This window comes from Merops nubicus, unplaced genomic scaffold (genome assembly GCF_000691845.1).
Source record: "Merops nubicus isolate BGI_N331 unplaced genomic scaffold, ASM69184v1 scaffold7106, whole genome shotgun sequence".
Taxonomy (NCBI): Eukaryota; Metazoa; Chordata; class Aves; order Coraciiformes; family Meropidae; genus Merops; species Merops nubicus.
In genome coordinates this window covers 1-9,400 of record NW_008612841.1, presented here as the reverse complement: position 1 = coordinate 9,400, position 9,400 = coordinate 1, and the positions used below count along the sequence as shown (strand labels likewise).

Here is a 9,400-nt window from a genome sequence, read left to right as displayed (position 1 = left end):
TGGAGTGAGGAGGGAGGGCTGGGGTCCTGTTGCTTGGGGGGCTGTCGCTTGGAGGGGTGATGGGGAAAGAGGAAGGGGAGTGAGGTGGGAGAGCGCTGGTCTGAGGCTGGGCTGTGAGGGGAGGGAGCAGGTGGGTCTGCACTGGGCTTCTCTGGTGCCTCGAGCCTGTGAGGAACAGCTAAATTATCACCATGAGCAATCACCATTATCATTAGATAACTCTTTCAGAGGTGGTCGAGCCCTCTCATTTTGGGGTGGGGGGTGGGGATTGGTTTGATTGGTTTTATTGTTTCCTCACCTTCTTGTTCTTAGGGTTCTCTCAGGTCTGGATGGAATCTGAAATGTTCTTTGAGCTGCTGACTGCAGGTGAAATGTTTCTGTCCCTAGTGTAACATCCTCAACAGAGATGAAGAGATTGGGTGTTGGAGAAGTCTTTTTCTTCCCTTCCTGAAGAAAGGACCTTCAAAGTGGGAACTAACCTCACGTCTTATTCGCTGCCAAATAGCTCCTTTCCAGTGGAGTTCTGTAACCATGGGGCCATCAAAAGGAGGCAAGGAAGAGCAGGGCATAATCCTGATCAGTGATGACGAAGCTGAGAGCACCCTTGGGAGCTCAGTTCTGTTAGTGGACTCACTGGGTAAGCTCCCATCTTGTTGTCAATGAAGTTCTGTGAAGAACTTTTGAAGTGAAGTGGTGTAAAATGTTATGTGATATGCTTGAAACACCTCACTGCTGCTAGAAAAACAAGAGCAGGAAGAACTGCCTTTATTTTGTAGCTTTGGGGATTTCTTTGATGGCACTGATTACCTTAAAGGATACTGCTGGGTGGTTTCAAAAACCCTGTAAATCCAGCTGAGACTGGGCCTCTCCAATGTTGATGGGATCCTTTTTGATTAAATTACCTCTGTTTTGATAGTGTGGGGAGGTTTTTTTGTCCCAGGCCAGCACACCATTCTTGGCACCGTGTGAAATCCTCAGGGAGCTTTTAAAAAGCAAATGTCAACGTCTGGTGGAGCTTGTAGTGAGGTTGGAGTAGTTGTACTTGCACCACACATTCTCTTTTCTGTTTTCTCCTCATGTTTCTCTTTTCTACAGATAAGTCTGCCCAGGAAGGAGAGAAATCTGAAGAAGTTGTGGATGAGGAATGTGAACTGGTGGTTACTTTTTGTAAACAAGCCAACGTGATGCCTCACGCCAGATACGACTGTACAATACACCCCTTTGAGTAGGTGCAGGGCTGGGGGGGGGGTTTCACTCCCCAAACTCAGTCCCTCTTGTCAAGTGACCTTGTTAGCTTCCTAACAGCTGAAAGCACTGGAGCTGGAGGAGTCTGCAGCTTGTTTCATAAATAACATTCTGGTTTTTTCCCCCCCTGCAGGAGGATGGAATGTGATACGTGCTCCCCCCTTGGGAAAAATGCTGATATTTGTAATCAGTGCTACTGCTACATTTGTGACAAACTAGCCTCTGAGGTAAGCAAATACATTTGTGACAAACTAGCCTCTGAGGTAAGCAAAGCTGCAAGGGGGAAATGCACAACTCTGTGTCAACTGAATTGCTCAACAGGCTTTTTAAAAGAAACCACTCTGAAGCACACTCAAAGAATAAATGATAGATGAAATGTGATGATTTTAACAGCCCCTCTCCTAAATGTTGAAAGCTGTCTACTTCACAGACTACTAAACTAAAACCATGGTCACTGAGTTTTTCTACTAGTTGTTGGAGGAGGAATTCACTTTGTTGGAGCAGATTTTCTTCCTCTTTGCCTTAGGTACATGCTGGATCTCATAGAAATCAGACTTTGCTGCTCAGCACTGTAGAGAAATGTCCAGCTTGTAGTTTTCCCTGCCCTGAGGAGTAGGGGGCAGGTGTTGGGCATGTGGAGATTTTTTGGGGGGGTTTACTTAGACTTCAGAAAACTTTGAACTGTGAACTAAGTTGGAGTGAACACAGGAGGCCAGTGCTCTGTCACTGATTTACAGTGGGGAGGGTGCCAGCCCCGAGTGTCTCTGGAAGGTATTCAGCAAAGAGGGTAAATTACTGTGGGTTTGGTTTAAATTTTAAAGCCATAGCATCAAGGTCATGCCACGTTGGCCTCTTGCCCTCACTGTCATCATTCACTGTGGCTCTGTGTAAAGGATGAAGTGAATTGTAGCCCTTCTCTTGGAGAAGAAGGGGATTTAACTTCAGATTGGCTCAACTGGAGTAAAATAATATAAAAAAACCACCCAAAACTTTCCCTGTTTTGTTTCTGTTGTCCAAAACAGTGCCAGATGTGGACGACCCCTTCCCTCTGCCACTGCAATGCACACAACAAGAGCAAGTTCTGGAAGGACCAGCGTGACTTTGCCTTGGCTGGAGTCCTTGTCATGTTCAATTTGGAGCTCACAGACATAGACTCAGACCTTCGACACGGTGGTAAGCCCCACACCCTCATCCTCTCCTGGCTGGGGGGACGACCTGGCTGCTCCACAGCTCACCTCCTGAGGGCTTGGTGGGTTTTTAAAGGCAGCAGCTTGCTGGTGTTGCTCTCTGGGCCATACTCAGAGGTCTGCAGGTCCAGTTCATATGCTTCTATTTTTATGGAGGAGGCAATAAATCTTTCCTAGCTAATGAACCTGGGTGTAAGTAACTTGTTAAACATCTCACAGGGGCCTTTCTGTTAGTTTTGAAAATAAAATGGGAAATTATTACTGCTTTTTTTTTTTTCCCCCCATCTGTCTGTTCTTTTAGGGAGTCTTCTAATAAAATTTATCCAGGAGCTTTCTGTGGAATACAATAAGTATCTGGCTGGAGAAAAAATGCCTCCCACAAAGCATGAATGCTTCTGCCTCCCAAAACTGCCTCCTGGGCAGTGCAACGTCTGCAGGTCACGCAACACAGAGGTGGTGTACAAGTGAGTGGCAGGGCTCTGCTGCTGGCAGTGTGTGCTGCCCAGGGAGGGGGTGGGTCTCCTTTGGGTGGCTGTCAGAATCATGGCACCTGAGGCAGAAGAAGTGTGAGAGGACTGGCTTGGCCCCTGAGCTGTGAAATGGCACTTGGAGGTAGTTTACACACCCCTTAAAGAGCTCTTTGAAAACATCTCTAGTGCTATGCTGAGACCTTTGATGATATCCCTGTTGTTATAACCTGAGGAAGCATGAAAGTGAAGGCTGTATGGTTACTAAATGTGTATTTTAGAAGTGTTCAGCTTCTCTGTGCCCTTAATGGTTGTGCAAGTCACTCTTCCCAATGTTACAGGTGCTTTTTGAGGGAAGGCAAGTCAGCTTGCTCTCAAACTGTAGAAGCCAGAACTGCCATTTGTTTACAAAGTGCTCAGTTGCAGATGCTCTGTCTTACCTCCTGCTTTATTTCCTTAGGTATTCTGGAGTTTTTGCCCTGGTGACAAGATTTTTAGATCAGGCAGAAAAAGAAAGTCCTAAAGCTGCTGCTGTCATGCTTCTGGGAGCAGCTAAAGAGATAGCACTTCATAAAGACCCTGCTTTGTAAGTATCCAGTTGCACATCTCCTGTGTGATTGTCATTTCCACCTCAGAGGGAGGAGACTAGGTCATAAATGTGAACTCAAAACTTTCTCAAGGAGAGTGTAAGATCACAGCCCTGGCACAGGGAGAGGAAATTAGTCCACTTGAAGGAGAAATGAGATGGTTTGGGGGAGGGATTTGAGGGAAAAGAGAAGGGTGGAGGTTGGATGTGAGAGGAAGGAGTTAAGTGGGGTTGAGGTATGAGGAGGGGAGATGTTCTTCTAGGAGGGGAAGGAGTTTGAGGTGGGGACTGGGAGGAGAAGGGTGACAGCAGGTGGGCTCAGTTCCTCAGGACAAGGTGAAGGGGCAGAGCAGCTCTCCTGAGAGGAGAGGATTTGAGCTGCATAGTGTGAAGATACTTCTGCTCCTGACCTGGAAGGAAGGGAGGTTGTGTTTTCCTTGGGTAGTAAGTTGTAGCTGCCTCCCCTAAGTCTGCAGCTGACCTGTCAGCTGGGAGGACTGCATGATAAATAACTAAACCCAGGCTCTAAACACTTCTGCCTTTACTACTTGTGCTGGTTATTTTCTTCTTTATTCATAGCTGTAAGGTGCCAGAGCCTTGCTTTGCAAGACCTAAATATTTTGGGACTTAAATTCAAAGGGTTTTTTTAGTCAAGGAGAAGTAAACATGGTCAGGGTTGGTTTGACAGGCCAGAAATAGCAGCTCCTCTGTAGTTCTCTCTGAGGAACCATCAAGGTTTGCAAGGAGTGGGCTGGAGACTTTATTGGGGAGGGTCTTTCAGTACCCTTTTGGAGTCATTTTTATTAGGATGATTGTTCCCAGTGCTTTGTAAGAAAAGCATTTTCCTAAATAATTGAGTATAAAGGGGGTAAAGCAGGAAAAGAAGCCAAAGGTGAATTGTGGGGTGTTTTTTCCTCTCCTGTTAGGAGCTGGCAGAACCTTGGTCACACTGCTTCACTAAAGATTGCTGTCCCTTGTCTCCTGCAGAGGTAAGACTTGTCTTGTGTGATGTTGAGGTAGCAGTGGGGTGGTTGTGGGCTGCAGACTTTCTGCTGGCATTTGAGATGCCTTCTATTCAAAGGCACAAATTAACAAAGTGAAAGCTTTAGCTCCTAAAAGCCAAAAGCAGACTTGCACAGAGGTGTAAATTATGGTTCTGCAGCATCAGGAACTCCTTATCAGGGAGCAAGACCCCCCTGTGCTGTCTTAGGCACTGAGTAGAGCAAGAGCTGCTGCTGCTGCCTGCATGTAGACTGCAGCTGGACAGTGGTGGGCAGAAGAATGTGACCCTTGACATGCACCAAGGAGCAGGGACCTCAGCCTGCAATCAGATCCTGCAGTGGTGCACTGCAAATGAGGTTTTTTTAGAAGCACTGTTGAGTATTAGCCCCTTCCTGTGAAGGACAAGGGCCATACCTGCCTTTTTCAGAGCCACATAAACACTCCAACCCTTTCTTGCTGCCTCAGAGGAGAATAACTCCATGGGGAGCTCCAAGCCAAGAGGAAAGATTACTTTTCAGCTGTGGTCTGGATGAGTTCTGGGAGAGCAGAGCTGAAGGTGGTGTCAGGTAGCTAGCTGCTGCTTGGTAAGCCAGAGTAAATAGTGTCTGTTAAAGATCAAAACAGCAGCCTTGTGGCACTCAGCAAGGGCTGTAACACAGTCAAATTCCCCCAGAGGCTGATGAATGAGGACAGCTCACTTGGCTTAAGTCATTCCTCATTTTTATTTCACCTTTAACCCAAAATTCACTTGCAACAGAAGGTTAATGAATTAAAAATTAACTTTTTTCAGGAGCACTCAAACCCTGTGATATGTTCTCACCCCTTATTAATGACAGGTATAACCTAAATCCTGTAGCAGCTTTAGTTTTAAATTACCATTCTTGAATTTTTTTAACTTTCCTGCAGTTTTAAAGTAAGAAATTAAATTTTTTTTTAAACTATTTTTGTTTTTCTTTTCCTCCTTTTCCAAGCAGGATCACAACACAGCTTCAGAAGATGTTGGTGTTGTGTGACTTTCCCAAAACCCTGTATGAAAAGTTTGTTCATTTCTTTCAGTCCATCTCACTTCCCTGTCACTGTTTTGGCTTCTCAAATAGGTATGTTCTTTGGGGTTTTTGTTTCCAGAATCTGTGGGGTTTATGCAGTTGCCTGGTTGGAAAGCAGCTGTATAAAATAGTTCTTTCACTGACAGCATTAGGTGTGAGCACTTTATAGGGAGATTTCAGCATTGGCTGCTTTGTATTTCTCTTTTTGAGCTGTAAATCTCAATGTTTTATTGTTAAATCTTCCTGTTACTTGAGAGAAATAAATTGTGGTGTACAAAAAAAATAAATCCTGGTTAAAAATGACTTTTGACTTTTGTCCTTCCAGCTTAAATGTTGTGCCCTGGGACCATGTATTACTGACCACTGTTTTGAAAGGCCAGAACATCACTGGTCGAAGAACACAGAAAGGAAGGAAAGTATTTCTGTGGGAAACACTCCCTGTGATTGAGGCTCGAGTGGAGAAACTGGTAGACAAAAAGAAGTAAGAGCAGTTTAGCTTTGTTTGGGGTTTTTATTGTTTTATGAACTCATACGTGTTGCAGTGTGGGGTTTTTTTTCCCCCTAACATCTCCAGGAGTTTTGTATAATGGGGAGATGTACAAAACAAAGAGACATTTAAAGCTCTTCATGCCCATTGCTGCTTATCAACACGGCCAGCAGCTTTTTGAAGCCTTTTCAAAGCAGAATCAAACTCTTTGAACACTTCAGGGCCAGAAAAGAAAAGTTGAAGTGGATCATTTCTTTGTTTCCATAACCCCAGTAGGTTTTAGATGTGGATGTTTAAAACAAACCCTGTTCATCAAAGGCTGACTAGGTGGAAGACAGCAAAAAATGCATTCTAGTCTGTATTCAAAAGAATACAATCCACTTAAAGAGCTGAACTGGAGACAACCTCCTGTTTTCTTTTGCTGGAGGACAGAGCTAATCTGCGGACAGCTTCTTGGAACTTGGATCCAACTGTCTCTGCCAGGTGTATTTCTGTCCTGTTGTGCACCATCTCTCGTGTGGGAAGATCTCCTGTTTTGCTTCATGGTTGTAAATATTTGACTGACCTCTCTGTAGCTCTGCACATCCTTTTCCTAGTCACTCTCTTTTTTTTCCTCCCCAGCTATAAAGAAGTTGTTCGCTACCTGAGGGCTGTGAAATGCAACGACACCAAAGGGTAAAGGGCTTTTTTCCTCCTGTTTTTTCCCCCTCCAATGACTTCTTTTCCTGAAGTTTGTGTCCCAGTCTGTGTGTACTCCCCTGGCAGAAGAAGCAGCAGTAGTGTGCAGGCAGCTCTTTGAAAGCAATGTTGCACTTTGCTTTCACTTAATCACAGAGTGATTTGACTTCTGCCTCATTGGGTGTAACTAGTGATCAGGCATGATCAGATCTGGATGTGCCTGTTGTAAAACTCTCATGTTAATGAAAATCAGAGGTTTATTTGGGGAGGGGGCAGAGCCTGGAGCAGCTGCCCAGAGAGGCTGTGGAGTCTCCTGCTCCGGCGAAGTACCCATCCTGCTCTGGGGAGATCCCAAACCCACCTGGATGTGACCCTGGGCACCCTGCTGCGGGTGAGCGGCTGGAGCAGGGGGGGTGGACAAGATGACCTCCAAAGCTCCCTTCCAACCCCACCACGCTGGGATTCTTCCTCCTTTCCAGCTTGAGAGACCTTCGAGACAAAATCCCCTTCTATTTGTGTAAGACTGGAGACTTCCTGGACGCTGCCCACTCGCTGCTGTTCCCTGTCAACAGCCTGGCGTGCTGCACCGCCTGCCGCATCACCCCCCTCCACTTCGAGCTCTACCTGAAGATGTTCAGGACAGGCAGCGTGCCCACTGGGAAGGATTTGCTGGACTCTGGGCCCTGGGTGGCAGTTGGTAAGTGTGATTTCTTGCTCATAGTCACTTAAAAGTTGTAACAAAGAGGTTCTGAGGGATTCTGAACCCAGCTGTGAATGGTCTGCGCTGAACGTGGTGCGTAGCACTAGGCAGGGAGTGTCTTCATGTTTGACCATGAATTTGTGTGGAGCCCTTCACACAAAACACTGGTTTTGTCAGCTGTGAAGTTGTTTTCCTGAAAGCAACCTGTTAAAATACAAAACTCTCTGTCACATCATGGTGCTACCAATGGCAGTGTGTAACAGCTCACGGTGTGTCTCAGCCTTGACTTTGAGAATAAAAGCTGCTTGGTAGAAAAGGTTTCACAATCTATTACATGCTGTCATTAGTTTGGCCACTGATAGCTGCCATCATCTGTCCTGGTGTGTGCTACTTGTTCAAGGTGTATTTTGAAATGAAGGCTTTATTTTGGAGGTGTACAGCTACTAATAGTTCTTCACCATATGAGGTAGTGACTGTGTGTATTGTGCTGTGAGGTACATAGTGAAGACTCTGCCCTGTGATGGCTTAGCCTAAACTGTATTCACTTCTTTAGAGCTTTCTAGAGTAAGATTTTTACAGTTGGTGATATTGTTCTATTCAGAACCTCCTGTAAAATAGCTGCAGATGCTTCTTCTCTTCTTATGTTCTGTAGAAACCCTAACCCTAAGTTAATACCTTGTTTGTGTTCACACTGGAGTTACTCAGATGTGTTACAAGATATGTTTTGGTTGTGCTTCACCATATGAGGTAGTGACTGTGTGTATTGTGCTGTGAGGTACATAGTGAAGACTCTGCCCTGTGATGGCTTAGCCTAAACTGTATTCACTTCTTTAGAGCTTTCTAGAGTAAGATTTTTACAGTTGGTGATATTGTTCTATTCAGAACCTCCTGTAAAATAGCTGCAGATGCTTGTTCTCTTCTTATGTTCTAATCCTAAGTTAATACCTTGTTTGTGCTCACACTGTGGAGTTACTCAGATGTGTTACAAGATATGTTTTGGTTGTTTTTTCCTCTTGCAGGGTCTCCCTTGAAAGATAGTGTCCTAGTCAAGCAGGCCCTCAAACTCCTTTACAGCAACATGTTACTCTACAGGAATGTGAGTCTCTATTAGAACTTTCTGTGGCCCCTCAAGTGTTTGTGTATTGCCTGTCTTGTCCTGTTGCTTCTCACTCTCAGACACACTCTCAGAGCCCTTTTCTCTCCAAATAGTTTACATCTCTGGATTTGACTGTATAAAACAAAAGTTCTGCTGTCTTTCAGCCTAAATGCTGGAGTTCCCTCATCATGATCTTGGGTAGTAGCCATTTGCTGGAGAAAAGTGGGCACCTCCATCCCTTAGCCATGAAAGAGCCACCCCTTGACTTCCAAAAGGTAACTGGGACAGGGCTGGGAAATGGGTGCAACCTTCCTCTGATGTGGGCATGGGCTTGTTCTCCTAAATAGGAAAGTTAACTTTTACAGCACCTCATCAAAGGCTCTTGTGCTGTCAGCCAAATGTCATATTTGGCAAAATGTTGTGGTTCAGGAGCATTAAGTGCCACAGGAAATGGCTGAACTGTGCTTGCAGCTCAGTGCTGTCTCTGTCTTGTAGTGTTGAGGTGGATCAGAGAACAAAATGGGCAGGAATTAGTGCTGTAAAGCCTCAGCTTTCCCTGGTTATCATGTCAAGCAGTCTGTGTAGAACTTTCCTTGTAAAAATGCTGGAAAAAAGGTAAAAGAACATGAAAGAACCACCTTGGTTTGATGTTTGTGGAGTATCTGGACTGCCTTGCCCTTGATTGGTGACTCAGGACTTGTGTTGCAGGGGGTGCTTGCTGCCAGTCGTGTCCTCCTGGAGGAACTGAAGGCACACATTAATGTCTCTCTGCCACCAGCCATTTTCTCTCCTCAGGTAAGTGTGCAACAAGGAAATGCACCTTTTGTGTTGCTGTGCTTGGAGATACAGCAGTGCTGAAAACAGCTGGATGATTGTGAACAGCTTTTTAGAGGTTCAAAAACCTTG

The 9,400-nt window shown here is 45.3% G+C and overlaps 1 protein-coding gene across 1 annotated transcript; it reads left to right on the top strand.

The window, feature by feature from the left end:
* Nucleotides 1-531: 531 nt before the first annotated feature.
* On the top strand, nt 532-9,289 carry LOC103774280 (the record flags this gene model as incomplete). Its single annotated transcript, XM_008941672.1, is given in 14 exon segments — nt 532-664; nt 1,117-1,225; nt 1,379-1,472; nt 2,268-2,418; nt 2,734-2,896; nt 3,360-3,485; nt 4,412-4,474; nt 5,462-5,584; nt 5,859-6,014; nt 6,642-6,695; nt 7,178-7,395; nt 8,418-8,494; nt 8,659-8,769; nt 9,203-9,289. Coding segments are annotated over 14 exon segments (1,665 nt in total), but the record flags the coding sequence as incomplete, so codon positions are not given.
* Between the last annotated feature and the right edge of the window lie 111 nt (nt 9,290-9,400).